Source organism: Salvelinus namaycush, chromosome 33 (genome assembly GCF_016432855.1).
Source record: "Salvelinus namaycush isolate Seneca chromosome 33, SaNama_1.0, whole genome shotgun sequence".
NCBI lineage: Eukaryota > Metazoa > Chordata > Actinopteri > Salmoniformes > Salmonidae > Salvelinus > Salvelinus namaycush.
This window is the reverse complement of record NC_052339.1, coordinates 5582214-5601411: the sequence shown is the minus strand read 5'-3', so window position 1 is coordinate 5601411 and position 19198 is coordinate 5582214. Positions and strand designations below refer to the sequence as shown.

Here is a 19198-nt window from a genome sequence, read left to right as displayed (position 1 = left end):
GAATAAGATTATGTACATTAAAAAAATATACGAATGAGTGATGGTATAGAACGGCATAGGCAAGATGCAGTAGTTGGTATAGAGTATAGTATATACATATGAGATGAGTAATGAAGGGTATGTAAACATTATAAAAAGTGGCATTGTTTAAAGTGACTAGTGATACATTTAATTTTTAATTATTAAAGTGGCTAGAGATTTGACTCAGTATGTTGGCAGCAGCCACTCAATGTTAGTGATGGCTGTTTAACAGTCTGATGGCTTTGAGATAGAAGCTGTTTTTCTGTCTCTCGGTCCCTGCTTTGATGCACCTGTAGTGGCCTCGCCTTCTGGATGATAGCGGGGTGAACAGGCAGTGGCTCGGGTGGTTGTTGTCCTTGATGATCTTTTTGGCCTTCCTGTGACATTGGGTGGTGTAGGTGTCCTGGAGGGAAGGTAGTTTGCCCCCGGTGATGCGTTGTGCAGACCTCACTACCCTCTGGAGAGCCTTACGGTTATGGGCGGAGCAGTTGCCGTACCAGGCGGTGATACAGCCGACAGGATGCTCTCGATTGTGCATCTGTAAAAGTTTGTGAGTGTTTTTGGTGACAAGCCGAATTTCTTCAGCCTCCTGAGGTTGAAGAGGTGCTGTTGCGCCTTCTTCGCCACGCTGTCTGTGTGGGTGGACCATTTCAGTTTGTCCGTGATATGTACGCCGAGGAACTTAAAACTTTCTACCCTCTCCACTACTGTCCCGTCGATGTGGAAACGGGGGTGCGCCCTCTGCTCTTTCCTGAAGTCCACGATCATCTCCTTTGTTTTGTTGACGTTGAGTGTGAGGTTATTTTCCTGACACCACACTCCGAGGGCCCTTACCTCCTCCCTATAGACCGTCTCGTCATTGTTGGTAATCAAGCCTACCACTGTTGTGTCGTCTGCAAACTTGATGATTGAGTTGGAGGCGTGCATGGCCACGCAGTCGTGGGTGAACAGGGAGTACAGGAGAGGGCTGAGAACACCCCCTTGTGGGGCCCCAGTGTTGAGGATCAGCGAGGTGGAGATGTTGTTACCTACCCTCACCACCTGGGGGCAGCCCGTCAGGAAGTCCAGGACCCAGTTGCACAGGGGGGGGGGGGGGGGTCGAGACCCAGGGTGCGGATACCGTCTGGGCCTGCAGCCCTGCGAGGGTTGACACGTTTAAATGTTTTGCTCACGTCGGCTGCAGTGAAGGAGAGCCCGCAGGTTTTGGTAGCGGGCCGTGTCAGTGGCACTGTAGTGTCCTCAAAGCGAGCAAAGAAGTTGTTTAGTCTGTCTGGGAGCAAGACATCCTGGTCCGCGACGGGGCTCATTTTCCTTTTATAGTCCGTGATTGGCTGTAGACCCTGCCACATACCTCTCGTGTCTGAGCCGTTGAATTGCGACTCTACTTTGTCTCTATACTGACGCTTAGCTTGTTTGATTGCCTTGCGGAGGGAATAGCTACACTGTTTGTATTCGGTCATGTTGCCCTGATTAAAAGCAGTGGTTCGCGCTTTCAGTTTTGTGCGAATGCTGCCATCAATCCACGGTTTCTGGTTTGGGAATGTTTTAATAGACGCTGTGGGTATAACTTCACATCACCGATGCACTTGCTAATAAACCCGGTCACCGAATCAGTGTATACATCAATGTTATTGTTCGCCGCGATGCGGAACATATCCCAGTCCACGTGGTCGAAGCAATCATGAAGCATGGAATCCGATTGGTCGGACCAGCGTTGAACAGACCTGAGCGCGGGAGCTTCCTGTTTTAGTTTCTGTCTATAGGCAGGGAGCAACAAAATGGAGTCGTGGTCAGCTTTTCCGAAAGGAGGGCGGGGGAGGGCCTTATATGCGTTGCGGAAGTTAGAATAACAATGATCTAGGGTTTTGCCAGCCCTGGTTGCACAATCGATATGCTGATAGAATTTATGGAGCCTTGTTTTCAGATATGCCTTGTTAAAATCCCCAGCTACAATAAATGCAGCCTCAGGATATGTGGTTTCCAGTTTACCTAGTCAAATGAAGTTTGTTCAGGGCCTTCGATGTGTCTGCTCGGGGGGGATATATGCGGCTGTGATTATAATCAAAGAGAATTCTCGAGGTAGATAATGCGGTCGGCATTTGATTGTGAGGAATTCTAAGTCAGGTGAACAGAAGGACTTGAGTTCCTGTATGTTGTTATGATCACACCAGGTCTCGTTAATCTTAAGGCATACACCCCCGCCCTTCTTCTTACCAGAAAGATGCTTGTTTCTGTTGGCGCGATGCGTGAAGAAACCAGCTGGCTGGACCGACTCCGATAGCGTCTCGAGTGAGCCATGTTTCCGTGAAACAAAGAACGTTACAGTCTCTGATGTCTCTCTGGAAGGCTACCCTTGCACGGATTTCGTCTTCCTTGTTGTCAAGAGACTGGACATTGGCGAGTAGTATGTTCGGGAGCGGTGCACGATGTGCCCGTCTACGGAGCCTGACCAGGAGACTGCTCCGTCTGCCCCTTCTACGGCGTCGTTGTTTTGGGTCGCCGGCTGGGATCCGATCCATTGTCCTGGGTGGTGGGCAAAACAGAAGATCCGCTTCGGGAAAGTCGTATTCCTGGTCGTAATGTTGGTGAGTTGACATTGCTCTTATATCCAATAGTTCCTCCCGACTGTATGTAATAAAACCTAAGATTACCTGGGGTAACAATGTAAGAAATAACACATAAAAAAACAAAATACTGTTTCCTAGGAATGCGAAGCGAGGCGGCCATCTCTATCGGCGCCGGAAGTTGTTGATCACTGACCATCTCGAATCCCACCGTACCTTCTCCGCTATGCAATCCGGTTTCCGAGCTGGTCACGGGTGCACCTCAGCCACACTCAAGGTACTAAACAATATCATAACCACCATCGATAAAAAACAGCACTGTGCAGCCGTCTTCATCGACCTGGCCAAGGCTTTTGACTCTGTCAATCACCTAATTCTTATCGGCAGACTCAACAGCCTTGGTTTCTCTAATGACTGTCTTGCCTGGTTCACTAACTACTTCTCAGATAGAGTTCAGCGTGTCAAATCGGAGGGCCTGTTGTCCGGACCTTCAATTCTCGGGATGATTCTTTTGTCTGTATATATCAATGATGTCGCTCTTGCTGCGGGTGATTCTTTGATCCACCTCTACGCAGACAACACCATGCTGTATACATCTGGCTCTTCTTTGGACACTGTTAACAAACCTCCAAACGAGCTTCAACGCCATACAACACTCCTTCCGTGGCCTCCAACTGCTCTTAAAACGCTAGTAAAACTAAATGCATGCTCTTCAACCGATCGCTGCCCGCCCGCCCGCCTAGCGTCACTACTCTGGACGTTTCTGACTTAAAATATGTGGACAACTATAAATACCTAGGTGTCTGGCTAGACTGTAAACTCTCCTTCCAGACTCACATTAAGCATCTCCAATCCAAAATTAAATCTAGAATCGGCTTCCTATTTCGCAACAAACCCTCCTCCACTCATGCTGCCAAACATACCCTCGTAATACTGACTATCCTGCCGATCCTTGACTTCGGCGATGTCATTTACAAAATAGCCTCAAACACTCTACTCAGCAAACTGGATGCAGTGTATCACAGTGCCATCTGTTTTGTCACCAAAGCCCCATATACTACCCACCATTGCGACCTGTATGCTCTCGTTGGCTGGTCCTCGCTACATATTCGTCACCAAACCCACTGGCTCCAGGTCATCTATAAGTCTTTGCTAGGTAAAGCTCTGCCTTATCTCAGCTCACTGGTCACCATAGCAACACCCACCCGTAGCACACGCTCCAGCAGGTATATTTCACTGGTCACCACCAAAGCCAACACCTCCTTTGGCCGCCTTTCCTTCCAGTTCTCTGCTGACAATGACTGGAACGAATTGCAAAAATCACTGAAGTTGGAGACTTATCTCCCTCGCTAACTTCAAGCATCGGCTGTCAGAGCAGCTTACCGATCGCTGCAGCTGTACACAGCCCATCTGTAAATAGCCCATCCAACCAACTACCTACCTCATCCCATATTTGTTTTTTTTCTGCTCTTTAGCACACCAGTATTTATACTTGCACATCCTCATCTACACATCTATCACTCCAGTGTTAATTGCTAAATTAATTATTAAAACTACATCAACCACAACAAGAGATGCAGAGCAGCAGGGCTTTAATAGGCTGCCAGCCCCCCCCCCCCCCCCCAAGCAAGGGGTAACATTAAGGAGGCAGTGTAAACTCCATGGCTCTGCAGTCCAGGACAGCACAGTACAGAGGTTTGTGCTGAATCAGCAATTCTCTCTGACTAAACCCTTCCTGCAGGAGACAGCGTCTCTGTCCCATTTATAGTACACAACTTTTGATCAGAGCCCAATAGACAAACAGATGCCACAGAGGAACAGAGGAAGGATGGGCCAGACTCAGAGGTCATCTATAGGGCTGGATTCATGGGTTGCATGTTTCGTCACAATATTGTTTTTAACGTTTGTTTTGAACTTATGCCTGACTGAGCGTTCTACTCAATGCATTGTCAATGAGCGCTGACTAAGATTTCAAAAGTGCATTAGAGTGGATTGGAAATACTATGACAATCAAAAGGATAATTAGTAGGAAAACCTTTTGTCATTTCGATGTTGCCAGATTGACTTTAGATGCAGTGTAACGTTAGCTATCTAGCTATAATTGAAGGGAGGACACCGGATTTTAGCTAGCTAAAGTTAGCATTGCTATTTTTGATGATATTGCCTTTTCTCTCAAGTAAATTTGACAACATAAGGCTGGCAACGATTTTTGACTACTTTAGCAACATCATCGCATGTCCAGGCACTATAGTGAATTGAAACAAAGCAGTAGTTAGCCTCTGTCCAGAATGACTGGGCTTATCACCACTTTAGGGCACCACTATGGCGCCGCCGGTAGAGGGCGGCTTGAGAACGTTCCTAACAACGGCATGACGCGACAGGTTGCACCTGTGTCACTCTATGTATAGAGACTACCCCTTACAAAAAAAAGATAGCAGTTTTGAAACTGCAGTAAAAGTGCAGTAACTGCAGTCAACTGTGGTATGTTGGACACAGTAGTTGCAGAATAACTGCAGTTATACTGCACTCTGAATGAAATATTTTTTCGTAAGGGACAGAGGATTAAGGGTCTTATGACACTATTAGAATCTGTAGTCAATACATTCTGCTGGGAATCAGGACATGAAGAGCTGGTCTTCCATACAGAACTGGGGCCATAAGTATCAAGCTTCTCAGAGGAAAAGTGATAATCTAGGATCAGGTCTCCCCTGTCATTTTAATATTATTAATTATATTCTAAAATACACCATAAGAGAACTGGTAGGGTGCTTCAGGCCTTAGGTAGACCACACCTTGGCCGTAAGGCATCGCTCTCACCTGAGCAAATCCAGTGCATTCGGAAAGTATTCAGACCCCTTGACTTTTTCCACATTTTGTTAAGTTACAGCCTTATTCAAAAATGTATGATTTTTTTTTTTTAAATCCTCATCAATCTACACACAATACTCTATAATAAATACAATTTTTACATAATTATTCAGACCCTTTGCTATGAGACTTGAAATTGAGCTCAGGTGCATCCCATTTCCATTGATCATCCATGCGATGTTTCTACAACTTGATTGGAGTCTACCTGTGGTAAATTTTATTGATTAAACATGATTTGGAAAAAGGCACATACCTGTCTATATAAGGTCCCAAAGTTGACAGTGCATGTCAGAGCAAAAACCAAGCCATGAGGTCAAAGGAATTGTCCGTAGAACCCCGAGGCAGGATTGTGTCGAGGCACAGATCTGGGGAAGGGTACTGCAGCATTGAAGGTCCCCAAGAACACAGTGGCCTCCATCATTCTTAAATGGAAGAAGTTTGGAACCATCAAGATTCTTCCTAGAGCTGGCCGCCAGGCCTAACTGAGCAATCGGGGGAGAAGGGCCTTGGTCAGGGAGGTGACCAAGAACCCGATGGTCACTCTGACAGAGCTCCAGAGTTCCTTTGTGGAGATGGGAGAAACTTCCAGAAGGACAACCATCTCTGCAGAACTCCACCAAATCAGGCCTTTATGGTAGTGGCCAGACGGAAACCACTCCCCAGTAAAAAGGCACATGACACCCCGCTTGGAGTTTGCCAAAACGCACTTAAAGACTCTCAGAAACAAGATTCTCTGGTCTGATGAAAGCAAGATTGAACTCTTCGGCCTGAACGCCAAGCGTCCCGTCTGGAAGAAACCTGGCACCATCGCTACGGTGAAGCATGGTGGTGGCAGCATCATGCTGTGGGGATGTCAGCGGTAGTAACTGGGAGACTAGTCAGGATCGAGGGAAAGGACAGAGATCCTTGATGAAAACCTGCTCCAGAGCGCTCATGACCTCAGACTTGAGCAAAGGTTCACCTTCCAACAGGACAACGACCCTAAGCACACAGCCAAGACAATGCAGGAGTGGATATGGGACAAGTCCAGCCAGAGCCCAGAGGTGAACCCTATCGAACATCTCTAGAGAGACCTGAAAATAGCTGTTCAGCGACACGCCTCCTCCAACCTGACAGAGCTTGAGAGGATCTGTAGAGAATAATGTGAGAAACTCCCCAAATACTGGTGTGCCAAACTTGTAGCGTCATATACGCAAGAAGACTTGAGGCTGTAATCGCTGCCAAAGTTGCTTCAACAAAGTACTGAGTAAAGGGTCTGAATACTTATGTAAATGTGATAGTTGTTTTATACATTTGCAACATTTTCCCCCAAAAAAGGGGGTATTGTGTGTAGGTAGATTGATGAGTGAAAACAATTGTTTAATCCATTTTAGAATAAGGCTGTAACGTAATAAAATGTGGAAAAAGTCAAGGGGTCTGAATACTTTCGTAAGATTTCTCAGAAGAGCTACTGTTTGCAAGCTACTTCAGTTCATTGTGTGACTGACTATCACAGAGGTGTCAACTGTGGTTTTCATTGATCTTATCCAATGGTGGTGGATAAGATCAATAATAATTTAGTTAATAAAAAAGGTCATATGCAGCTCTTTTAAATAACTTACTGTGATTGCTTTCAATGGAAATGGTCAAAAAAAGTCTGGGAGTGGTCTGAGTGGGGAGGGGAAAACTGAAAACTAGCTGTTATTGGTTTGGAACTCTCATATTGGTCTATTGATTTCACCAGGCAGGCCAAAACGCCATCCCACCAAAATAGGTTGGAATTTCAGGCGGTCATTTCAAACAGCTCTGACACTAAAAGGGCATTTTCACAATTTCACAGTATTATTCCAACCTCAGTGTGTAAATACATATAAAACACAGAAAAGAAATCCAGTTTTTGACGGCACTGGAGTTAGAAGTGGGCAGCCCAGTGGTAAGAGTATCAACTGAATCAGAGAGATGTTGTTAAACAATTTACCTAACCTTTTGACCTTTGTCTAGGGTCGTATCTAACTAGTCAAAAGGTCAAATGCAGGACAGTCAGCACTAACAACGAAAGTAAAAACACTGAATTAGTATGACTTCTGATTGTGTTTAAGTTACCACTACTCAGTTCATTTAGTGACTAAGATGGTTGTTTTACCTTGTAGTCAACACTAAAACTGGAAAAATACAGTAGTATAGGGGAGAAACGTTCTTCACAATTGAGTTCGTTTTAAGTTCAGCCAAACCCTAAAAACCAAGCATACCTTAGATTCCACAAGTCTAGCAGCACTAATGGGCAGATCATACTCTCACAATGATAATGCCGTTTTAAAAGTGTGTGTGTGTGTGTGCGTGTGTGTCATTCACAACATATTACTGGCATAACAATACGCACAACACTCATCAGTTCTCAAATGACAATAGGGAACATTAATCATGAGGATGTGAGTAGGGCTGTGTGTGTGTGTGTGTGTGTGTGTGTGTGTGTGTGTGTGTGTGTGTGTGTGTGTGTGTGTGTGTGTGTGTGTGTGTGACAGCAAGGTTACAAGAATAGTGAGCAGAGTGGAAACTTTCGAAAGCCCTGCAGTTCGCATTCTGTCGGTTTCTACTCCGTTTCTATAATTAGTCTACTACATCCCTCGGAGTGTCACACGTTACTAACATCAACATGCGTGTACAAATAGAGGCCATGCCGGACTGGGGTACTCACGCTTTTTTAATGTCCTCCGCCGACGCGTTTCTCTGGACCCCTAAGATCTGGTAGTATTCTGTCATGGCTGTTTCTCTCTGTGGCTCCGTCTTCTAGTCAGCAGTCTTTAGCCTTCGCTCTGCAGAGGGAGCAAGGCATGGTCTAAAAACAATGTGGAGGAACTCAAGGAGGAGGAAAGCACAGCAAAGTGGGCCCATGACAAATGCAGCCATGTGTGACAGCTAAGAAACCTCCCCTCTGGCCCAAAAGGGCTAGAAGACGGGGGAGGGACAGGGTATTTCACAGGGTGGCAAAGCTAAACAAAGTAATCAACTGCCCTGAAAATAGAGCCCACTTAAGGGAGAGAAAGCGATGAGCGGCGGACGGGACTTAAGCTAACATTAGCTCTAATATTACATAAAGATGCGGTAGAGTGGATAACCTGCGGCTATAAGTTAGATTGAAAGTTTATGATTGCTTAGGGTAGGACATATTAAGAACTGAAGCCACAGCCATAAAGCCCAAGTAACCCCTTTTCATAAGCATGACTTTATATCATAAGCAGCCTGGAGCACCTGGCAAAACATGTCCAGAATCAAATATACTTCCATCCGATACAAGTCTTCCATTTCATCTCTGGTTAATGTGGCCGGTGAGAGGCAACTTTGAAAAGAGAATCAACTCCAGAGTAAGCCGTTGTCTTCCCCTATCGATTTTCAGTGTCAACATCACTCCACCACCACACCATCAACCCCCACTCTCACCCCAGCAACACTATGCAATCTTTATTCATGTATATATTAATTAACAGCCCAATTACAACTCAATTAACATGAACTCAGCAAAAAAAAAGAAACATCCCTTTTTCAGGACCCTGTCTTTCAAAGATAATTTGGAAAAATCCAAATAACTTCACAGATCTTCATTGTAAAGGATTAAAACACTGTTTCCCATGCTTGTTCAATGAACCATAAACAATTAATGAACATGCACCTGTGGAACGGTCGTTAAGACACTAACAGCTTACAGACGGTAGGCAATTAAGGTCACAGTTATGAAAACTTAGGACACTAAAGAGGCCTTTCTACTGACTCTGAAAAACACCAAAAGAAAGATGCCCAGGGTCCCCGCTCATCTGCGTGAACGTGCCTTAGGCATGCTGCAAGGAGGAATGAGGACTGCAGATGTGGGCAGGGCAATAAATTGCAATGTCCGTACTGTGAGACGCCTACAACAGCGCTACAGAGAGACAGGACAGACAGCTGATCATCCTCGCAGTGGCAGACCACGTGTAACAACACCTGCACAGGATCGGTACATCCAAACATCACACCTGCGGGACAGGTACAGGATGGGAACAACAACTGCCCGAGTTACACCAGGAACACACAGTCCCTCCATCAGTGCTCAGACTGTCCGCAATAGGCTGAGAGGCTGGACTGAGGGCTTGTAGGCCTGTTGTAAGGCAGGTTCTCACCAGCAACAACGTTGCCTATGGGCACAGTCCCACCGTCGCTGGACCAAACTGGACTTGCAAAAAGTGCTCTTCACTGACGAGTCACGGTTTTGTCTCACCAGGGGTGATGGTCGGATTTGAGTTTATCGATGAAGGAATGAGCGTTACACCGAGGCCTGTCCTCTGGAGCGGGATCGATTTGGAGGTGGAGGGTCCGTCATGGTCTGGGGTGGTGTGCCACAGCATCAGACTGAGCTTGTTGTTATTGCAGGCAATCTCAACGCTGTGCATTACAGGGAAGACATCCTCCTCCCTCATGTGGTACCCTTCCTACAGGCTCATCCTGACATGACCCTTCCAGCATGACAATGCCACCAGCCATACTGCTTGTTCTGTGCATGATTTCCTGCAAGAGAGGAATGTCAGTGTTCTGCCATGGCCAGCGAAGAGCCCGGATCTCAATTCCATTGAGCACGTCTGGGACCTGTTGGATCGGAGGGTGAGGGCTAGGGCCATTCCCCAAAGAAATGTCCGGGAACTTGCAGGTGCCTTGGTGGAAAAGTGGGGTAACATAGCAACAACTGGAAAATCTGGTGCAGTCCATGAGGAGGAGATGCACTGCAGTATTTAATGCAGCTGGTGGCCACACCAGATACTGACTGTTACTTTTGATTTTGACCCTCCCCCTTTGTTCAGGGACACATTATTCCATTTCTGTTAGTAACATGTCAGTTTTTGTATCAGTTGTTGAATCTTATGTTCATACAAATATATACACGTTAAGTTTGCTGAAAATAAATGAAGTAGACAGTGAGAGGACGATTATTTTTTTGCTGAGTTTATCTATTACATCTACTATGAAAATTAATTAAATACTTTTTGAAACAGGTTGATTCCATAGAAAACTGTGTGTGTGTATATATGTGTGTGTCCTCATTCCAAACATGTGAGATTATAGTATCAGACGTGGAGTAGAAGTGATTTTAAATGAAGTGGAACAAATAAACAGAAATAGTTGATGAATTAAAATGCAGACCACATGGAGGCTTTGCCTGGCCTCGACCTGGCAGCTCACACCACAGAAGAGATGGTATTCTGAGCATCTTCTGTGAATTTCACCAACCTGGCAACCTCACAAAGGAGTAGTAGATGGAATCTCACTCGCATAACAGCGCAGATAAGAGATCTTCTAGCGTGTATAGACTAGAGCATACATAATGTATTCCTAGCACGTACAGTACTAAGCAAAAGCTTGGACACACCTATTTATTCAAGGATCTTTCTTTATTTTTACTGTTTTCTACGTTGTAGAATAATAGTGAAGACATCAAAACTATGAAATAACACATATGGAGTCACGTAGTAACCAAAAAAGTGTTAAACAAATCAAAATATAATTTATATTCTTCAAAGTAGCCACCCTTTGCCTTGATGACAGCTTTGCACACTCTTGGCATTCTCTCAACCAGCTTCACCTGGAATGCTTTTCCAACAATCTTGAAGGAGTTCCCACATATTCTAAGCACTTGTTGGCTGCTTTTCCTTCACTCTGCGGTCCAACTCATCCCAAACCATCTAAATTCGGTTGAAGTCGGGTGATTTTGGAGGCCAGGTCATCTGATGCAGCACTCCATCACTCTCCTTCTTGGTCAAATAGCCCTTACTCAGCCTGGAGGTGTGCAGGGTCATTGTCCTGTTGAAAAACAAATGATAGTCCCACTAAGCGCAAACCAGTTGGGATGGCATATCACTTCAGAATAGTGTGGTAGCCATGCTGGGTAAGTTTGCCTTGAATTCTAAATACATCACAGACAGTGTCACCAGCAAAGCACCCCCACACCATCACACCTCCTCCTCCATGCTTCATGGTGGGAACCACACATGCGGAGATCATCCGTTCACATGCTCTGTGTCTCAGAAAGACAAGACGGTTAGAACCAAAAATCTCAAATTTGGACTCATCAGACCAAAGAACAGATTTCCACCGGTCTAATGTCCATTGCTCATGTTTCTTGGCCCAAGCAAGTCTCTTCTTCTTATTGGTGTCCTTTAGTGATTTCTTTGCAGTAATTCAACCATGAAGGCCTGATTCCCTCCTCTGAACAGTTGATGTTGGTATGTGTCTGTTACTTGAACTCTGTGAAGCATTTACTTGGGCTGAATTTCTGAGGTGCAGATAACTCTAATGAACAGATCCTCTGCAGCAGAGGTAACTCTTGGTCTTCCTTTCCTGTGGTGGTCCTCATGAGAGCCAGTTTCATCATAGCTCTTGGTGGTTTTTGCGACTGCACTTGAAGAAACTTCAAAGTTCTTGACATTTTCCGGATTGACTGTCCGTCATGTCTTAAAGTAACGACGGACTGTCATTTCTCTTTGCTTATTTGAGCTGTTCTTGCTATAATATGGACTTGGTATTTTACCAAATAGGGCTATCTTCTGTATACCACCCCTACCTTGTTACAACACAACTGATTGGCTCAAACGCACCAAGGAAAGAAATTCCACAAATTAACTTTTAGCAAGGCACACCTGTTAATTGAAATGCATTCCAGGTGACTACCTCGTGAAGCTGGTTGAGAGAATGCCAAGAGTGTGCAAAGCTGTCATGAAGGCAAAGGGTGGCTACTTAACACTTGTTTTGATTACTACATGTGTTATTTCATAGTTTTGATGTCTTCACTATTATTCTACAATGTAGAAAATAGTAAAAATAAAGAAAAACCCTTCAATGAGTAGGTGTCCAAACTTTTGACTGGTACTGCATAGACTAGAGCATACAAAATGTATATCTAGTGTTAGAGCTGGGTAATATATCGCCTTTTAAGGTATACCGGTATGAATCCACATATGGTATGGATCCTATAATGATAAATTGCTACAGTGCTATATAAAGGAAAGATTCTACATATTGGACAGCTTCAATGTTAGTCTAGTCCTAGTTTGGTTAAATATAAAACAAATCAAAATGGAAAACGCCCATTAAAACCACTTAAAATTATGGGCTGTGTTTATCATGCGTCTCAGAGTAGGAGTGCTGATCTAGGATCATTTTTGCCTTTTAGATCACAATGAATAAGATTACACACACAGAGGGAACCTGATCCTTGGTCAGCACTCCTACTCTAAAATGCTTGATACATACGCCCCCTGATCTAACAGTAGAGCGTGCTGAAGGAGATCCGTCACACAACACAGGAAGAAATCTCCCTGATTTCATTACTGTGGCCTCACATTGTTCAACACCTAATCATTAAGACTAAGTAGGAGTCATTATGTGAATAGGGCTGGTATTCCCTGTGTATTTTGAAATCACATACGATGTTTAAAAGAGTATTGATTCATTACAGAGGGAGTGTTGAGAAACAAAAAATATACAAAGCGAGAAAGACAGAGAAAGAAAGAAAGAGGGTGAGAAGCAGTGAACAGGACATACAGAGAGAGAGAACGAGAACGAGAGAGAGAATACAATACTGCAGTAAAATGGCCAGTCATCAAAATGGCATACGCCCTATTGAGCAAGATCACCACAAAATGTCAATAGCTCAAGGTGCTTACCTACTGGTAGCCATGAGGCTGTTCAGCAGAGACAATGTACTAACAGACAGAGGTATCTTAAATAATGGTGTTAGGGTCTCTATGCATCTCAATGGAAGTCCCTTAGACAGCAGATCCCAAGGCAGTGTTGCCCGGGCGCCGAAGACGTGGATGTCGATTAAGGCAGCCCCCCGCACCTCTCTGATTCAGAGGGGTTGGGTTAAATGCGGAAGACACATTTCAGTTGAAGGCATTCAGTTGTACAACTGACTAGGTATCCCCCTTTTCCCTTTCCCAATGGTAGATGGACACTGAGCAGTGAGAACAGACCTGAGGCACAGCGCTATGCTCTAGTGTGCCTCCCAAAATGACACCCTACACCCTAGAGAGAGAACAAGAGCGAGACACCGATGTTTCCAGATTAATCTACGCTGGGAGAAGCTCTGTGCTGTATGATGGCCAGCAAATTATCTTAAAACAAACTTGACATGTCTCCACTAACGGCTCCCGAGTGGCGCAGCGGTCTGAAGCACTGTATCTCAGTGCTAGAGGCGTCACAACAGACCCAGGTTCGATCCTGGGCTGTATCACAACCGGCCGTGATTGGGAGTCCCATAGGGAGGCGCACAATTGGCCCAGCGTCGTCCGGGTTAGGGTTTGGTCGGGGTAGGCCGTCATTGTAATTAAGAATTTGCCTAGTTAAAAAAAATATATGACTACAAAACACCATAGCTGTGTTCAAATATGCATACTGACATACTGTATACTACATACTATTAGTTCATTTTAGTATACTGTAAACAGACAGTATCGTTTCACTTGAGCATACTAGCGCTTCGCCCGTCTACCGTCTAAGTTGATGCTAGTGTAACGGATGTGAAATGGTTAGCGGTGGTGCGCGCTAATAGTGTTTCAATTGGTTACGTCACTCGCTTTGAGACCTTGAAGTAGTGGTTCCCCTTGCTCTGCAAGGGCCGCGGCCTTTGTGGAGCGATGGGTAACGATGCTTCGTGGGCGACCGTTGTCGATGTGTGCAGAGGGTCCCTGGTTCGCACCCAGGTCGGGGCGAGGGGACACCGTAAAGTTATACTGTTACATTGATGCTGTTGACCCGGATCACTGTTTGCTGCGGAAAAGGAGGAGGTCGAAAGGGGGGTGAGTGTAACGGATGTGAAATGGCTAGCTAGTTAGCGGTGGTGCGCGCTAATAGCGTTTCAATCGATTACGTCACTCGCTTTGAGACCTTGAAGTAGCGGCCTTTGTGGAGCGGTGGGTGACTGTTGTTGATGTGTGCAGAGGGTCCCTGGTTCGCGCCCGGGGCGAGGGGACGGACTAAAGTTATACTGTTATACTAGCTTGTTAGCATAACAAATGACTAGACATTTTACGATTTCGGGTGTGTTCGTAAATTCAATCTGGAGTGCCAGAGCGTGCTCTGGGCATTCGTAAATCCAGAGCGTTGTCAGATTGTCTCTTCGTAAATTCAGAGCGTTTCGCTCTCAGAGTGTTCAGAGCACACACACTGGACACTCTGGCCGAGGAGTAGGGTTGATCCGAGCATTCAACTGCAGTCAAGCACCCAAGCTAACTGGCTAACATTGGCTAGCTACTTCCATAAACAAATGAGAGAACACCTCACTCTGACCATTTTACTCGCCCTACCAGAGCTAGTTAGGCTGTTTTCATGTTATCCAGAGAGTTGGTGACTGACTGTGCTGCTGGCAACAATTGAATTAGGCTTTTTTTTGCCGACGTTTACTGACACCGGCCATATTCAACTGGTGTTGAGCGTTAGTAAATTCATTAGCTATTCTGCGTGAGAGAGCTCTGAAATCGTAGTATATAGCCAGAATTAACAATGTCCATTAAACGCACAACGACTATACGACTTAGCTAAGAAATATGAGAATAATCTAGTCAATAAACATTGGGTAGTTAGTTAATATACTGCCTGGCAAGTTCGATGTATTAGTAGCCAACTAACATTAAGTAACTAGGCAACATACCGGTAACGTTACATACTGCTTTAATGCTATGCGGTTCGTAAGGATAGCGTAGGTAAAAAATTGTCAGCCAACATAACGTGTAACTTATTTGAAAAGTCATTACATTGCTCAACATATTCTTAACATGTCATAATTAGTTAAAACAATTAATTTTTATCTGCTTTCGTCGGACTTTAGATGCATATTTTCCGTCATTTTCTTCAAATAAGAAAACGTTGTGAAACCACGCCCATTTTCTGAAGAATTGCATTATGGGCCCTAAAAGTACAGCGATAGTGTCCACTGCCTGTATACTTTGTATTGTGGTGAATTTAGTACGACATCTGGGAACTTTTGGCATACTAACTATATTGATACTTAATTCACGTCACAAAAAGTATGGTTAGTGCGGATGTAACGGATGTGAAATGGCTAGCTAGTTAGCGGGTACGCGCTACTAGCGTTTCAATCAGTTACGTCACTTGCTCTGAAACCTAGAAGTAGTGTTGCACCTTGCTCTGCAAGGGCCGCGGCCTTTGTGGAGCGATGGGTAACGATGCTTCGTGGGCGACCGTTGTTGATGTGTGCAGAGGGTCCCTGGTTCGCGCCCGTGTCGGGTCGAGGGGACGGTTTAAAGTTATACTGTTACACGGATAGTATGTGTATTCAAACACAGCTCATGATCCCACTCCACACTAACGATGGGTCAAATCAGCCCTCGTCCTCAACTAAACCTGAAACCGTTGTGCAGCCCATGTTGTCCAAAGATAGACAGACAAAAAGCCACCAACGAAAGTCCTATACATGTTCAAAGCTAATTTAGCCATGTCAACTATATTTATTACTCAACGTCAAACACACATGGGCCCAAGCCCAGATTGAAAACAAAATGATAAAGGAATTATGCTTGTCAAATAATATCTTCTTAACTACATAAACAAACTGATAAACAATTAAATCAACTTTGTAGAGCGATCAGTTACCAGTTCCTCTCGGAGTCCAGTTGTATCCTGTTTGTTTGCTATTAATAGCCTCTGTGCCCTTTTCTGTTCTGTTGTGAGAGTGAGTGAGAGACATGGCAGACAGACAGACGACGGTTCCTCTCTCAGATGAAGGCTCACACACCACAGGGGTTTAGAATGGGAATTAGTTGTGGACAGCGAAAAGGGCAGGAATATTAAAAAGCAGAAAGTTTGAGGAAGCGTTGATAAACAGTGATAGAAAGATAACGAATCTCTCTACCTTCTGTCCCGCTCCCTCGCTCCCTTCCAATAGAACTAGATCATGAATAAGACAGTCATGCTCAAGGCACACATTCACAGCTGAGAGCAGAGCCCTTGTTCATGAAGAGTTTAATCATGGGAATGCGGATATAGGATCCGTGTTGCCTTTTAGATCCTAATAAAACCAGATTGCATGGACAGGGAGGACCTGATCGTAGATTAGCACTCCTACTCTGAGACACTTTAAGAAAACGGGGCCCGGACACTGATCCATCCACGATTGGCTCTTTCATTTTCTCCACAATCATCTCAATGTCTTGACCCGAGGCGCCCTCATCCCCCATCATTCCCCTCAGGCAGGTTTGTAATGCTAGCTAATGGATCAGACTACTGTCTGTGCTTGCTTGCGTGCGTGTGTCCGAGCAGTGAATGTAGCTCAATCAATCCCACATTTCTCCTATTTCACAGGGGGTGCACCTACACCTGGTATCTTTTGATCTGTGGAAGGGGAGGCACAAGCGCTCACGCAAGATTTGGCTCTTGGTTGCCGAGTTTAGGTCAATCCTACATTACATCCATGTACTATCAATTGACAAATATATTTTATTCATATATGCAGAACGGCAGGACAACACTGTTGCAGTAAAATCCCAATACAACAAGTGAGTGTAACAAGCTGTTAATGACCTTTATGTTATGAATGCCTATAGGTTATGGATGCCTATATGTTATGAACGCCCAGACAGATGGGTCTGGAGAAATGTAACCACTCAAATTCATAGATAGAGCTATTGATGCAAGGACTGACCATACATGATACCAGTGTAAAAAAAGCTTATATTCTGTACAGTTTATACAGTGTATAAACAGGATGAGCAGAATGAATCCAAACAGAGCAGAGCTAGGAGGGAACTACCAAAGAAGTTCCATCCTGGTTCCACCACTCACACTAGTCTAACATCTAAACCTCTCCCCCCAGAACCTAAATGGAGCACTCTTGCAAGATTTGATTCTGGGTTTCCGAGATTAAAACCATTTCTCAGTTCTTTTTTAGTACTGCTGTGCCAAATTACACTTCAAGGTGGAAGCTTATGAAGACAATATTTGATGAAAGCAACTAAAAATATCTTTCATGTGGATTCAGAGAGTACACAAGGGTACCAAGATATTCAATCTTCCCAGAAGGTTTGATTCAATTTAAAAATTAAAATGTGGTAAAATGAGAACTAATTGTTTGAGTTTAGATGGATACCATGGGGCCAGCATGTCAAAAGAAGGCGTGTGTCCACACGTTCATAAAAATCTGTTTGACTGGATCAACTACAGATTACTATCTAAAGCCCATACTAGTATCAATATCCCCATACATACCCAGTTTGTACAACTAGGGTTGCAAAGGGTCGGAAACTTTCCAGGAAATTTCCAGAAATGTTCCATGGAAAGTTAAGCCTGGGAATTTTGGTAATTTTACTTAAATTCATCAAAAAAGTTAGCTTAAAAACAGTGAACCTTTTTTGTGGGATACACATAAGGCAATTCTGGGTCTTGTGGCATATTGTGGTTAAACTATCCCCAATTCAATGGAATTGCAACCCTCTGCATGCACAATTCATTCTTCCATCACATGTGCAGTGCACTCGTCCATCACATGTACAGCTGATTCTCAAGATCTTGCACACTAATGAGATGCTATTGAGCCCACACCACTACTAGACTAAGATTTTTTATTCAACAAGCAGGATGCACAGGATAAACTGAACACCCGACAAGGCCGACATCCCCGTTATCGGCAAGAGAAAGATACGCAGGTACAGAGGACACAGAGCAGAGTGCCTCGTAAGGATCCGGAGAAGGCGAGTGGGAAAGCTGCCGTTAGTCAATATTACTCACCAATGTACAATCATTGGACAAACTAGACGAGGTACGATCATGAATATCCTACCAACGGGACATGAAAAACTGTAACATCTTATGTTTCACATAATCGTGGCTGAATGATGACATGGATATTCAGCTAGCAGGATATACGCTGCACTGGCTAGATAGAACAGCACACTCTGGTAAAACGAGGGGGGGGGTCGTCTGTGCATATTTGTAAACAACAGCTGGTGCACGAAATCTAAAGAAGTCTCTAGATTTTGCTCGCCTGAAGTAGAGTATCTTAATGATAAACTGTAGACCACACTTTTTGCCAAGAGAGTTCTCATCTATACTTTTCGTGGCTGGTTATTTACCACCACAGACGAAAGTTGGCGCTTAAACCGCACTCAGTCAGCTGTATAAGGAAATAAGCAAACAGGAAACCGCTCAACCAGAGGCGGCGCTCCTAGTGGCCGGAGACTTTAATGCAGGGAAACTTAAATCAGTTCTACCTAATTTCTATCAACATGTGAAATGCGCAACCAGAGGGAAATAAATTCTAGATCACCTGTACTCCACACACAGAGACATGTGCAAAGCTCTCCCTCACCCTCCATTTGGTAAATCTGACCACAATGCTATCCTCCTGATTTCTGGTTACAAGTTCAAATTAAAGCAGGAAACACATGTGACTCGGTCTATAAAAAAAGTGGTCAGATGAAGCAGATGCCAAACTACAGGACTGTGTGCTATCACAGACTGGAACATGTTCCGAGATTCTTCCGATTGCAATGAAGAGTACACCACATCAGTCACTGGCTTTATCAATAAGTGCATTGAGAAAGTCGTCCCCACAGTGACTGTATGTACATACCCCAACCAGAATCCATGGATTATAGGCAACATTAGCACTGAGCTAAAGGGTAGAGCTGCTGCTTTCAAGGTGCAGGGCTCTAAGCCGGAAGCGTATAAGAAATTCTGCTATGCCCTCCGACGAACCATCAAACAGGCAAAGCACCAATACAGGGCTAAGA

General features: G+C 44.6%; 1 protein-coding gene across 4 annotated transcripts in view; it reads right to left on the bottom strand.

Moving 5' to 3' along the window:
* LOC120027791 (dnaJ homolog subfamily B member 6-like) overlaps positions 1-19198 on the bottom strand; it is a 69051-nt gene that overhangs the window by 36766 nt on the left and 13087 nt on the right. For all 4 annotated transcript variants that reach the window (XM_038972819.1, XM_038972820.1, XM_038972821.1 and 1 more), the window contains exon 2: positions 8128-8245. In XM_038972819.1, the coding sequence (XP_038828747.1) occupies positions 8128-8192 (65 nt within the window). In that variant the 5' untranslated portion in view covers positions 8193-8245. The remainder of the gene's footprint in view (positions 1-8127; positions 8246-19198) is intronic.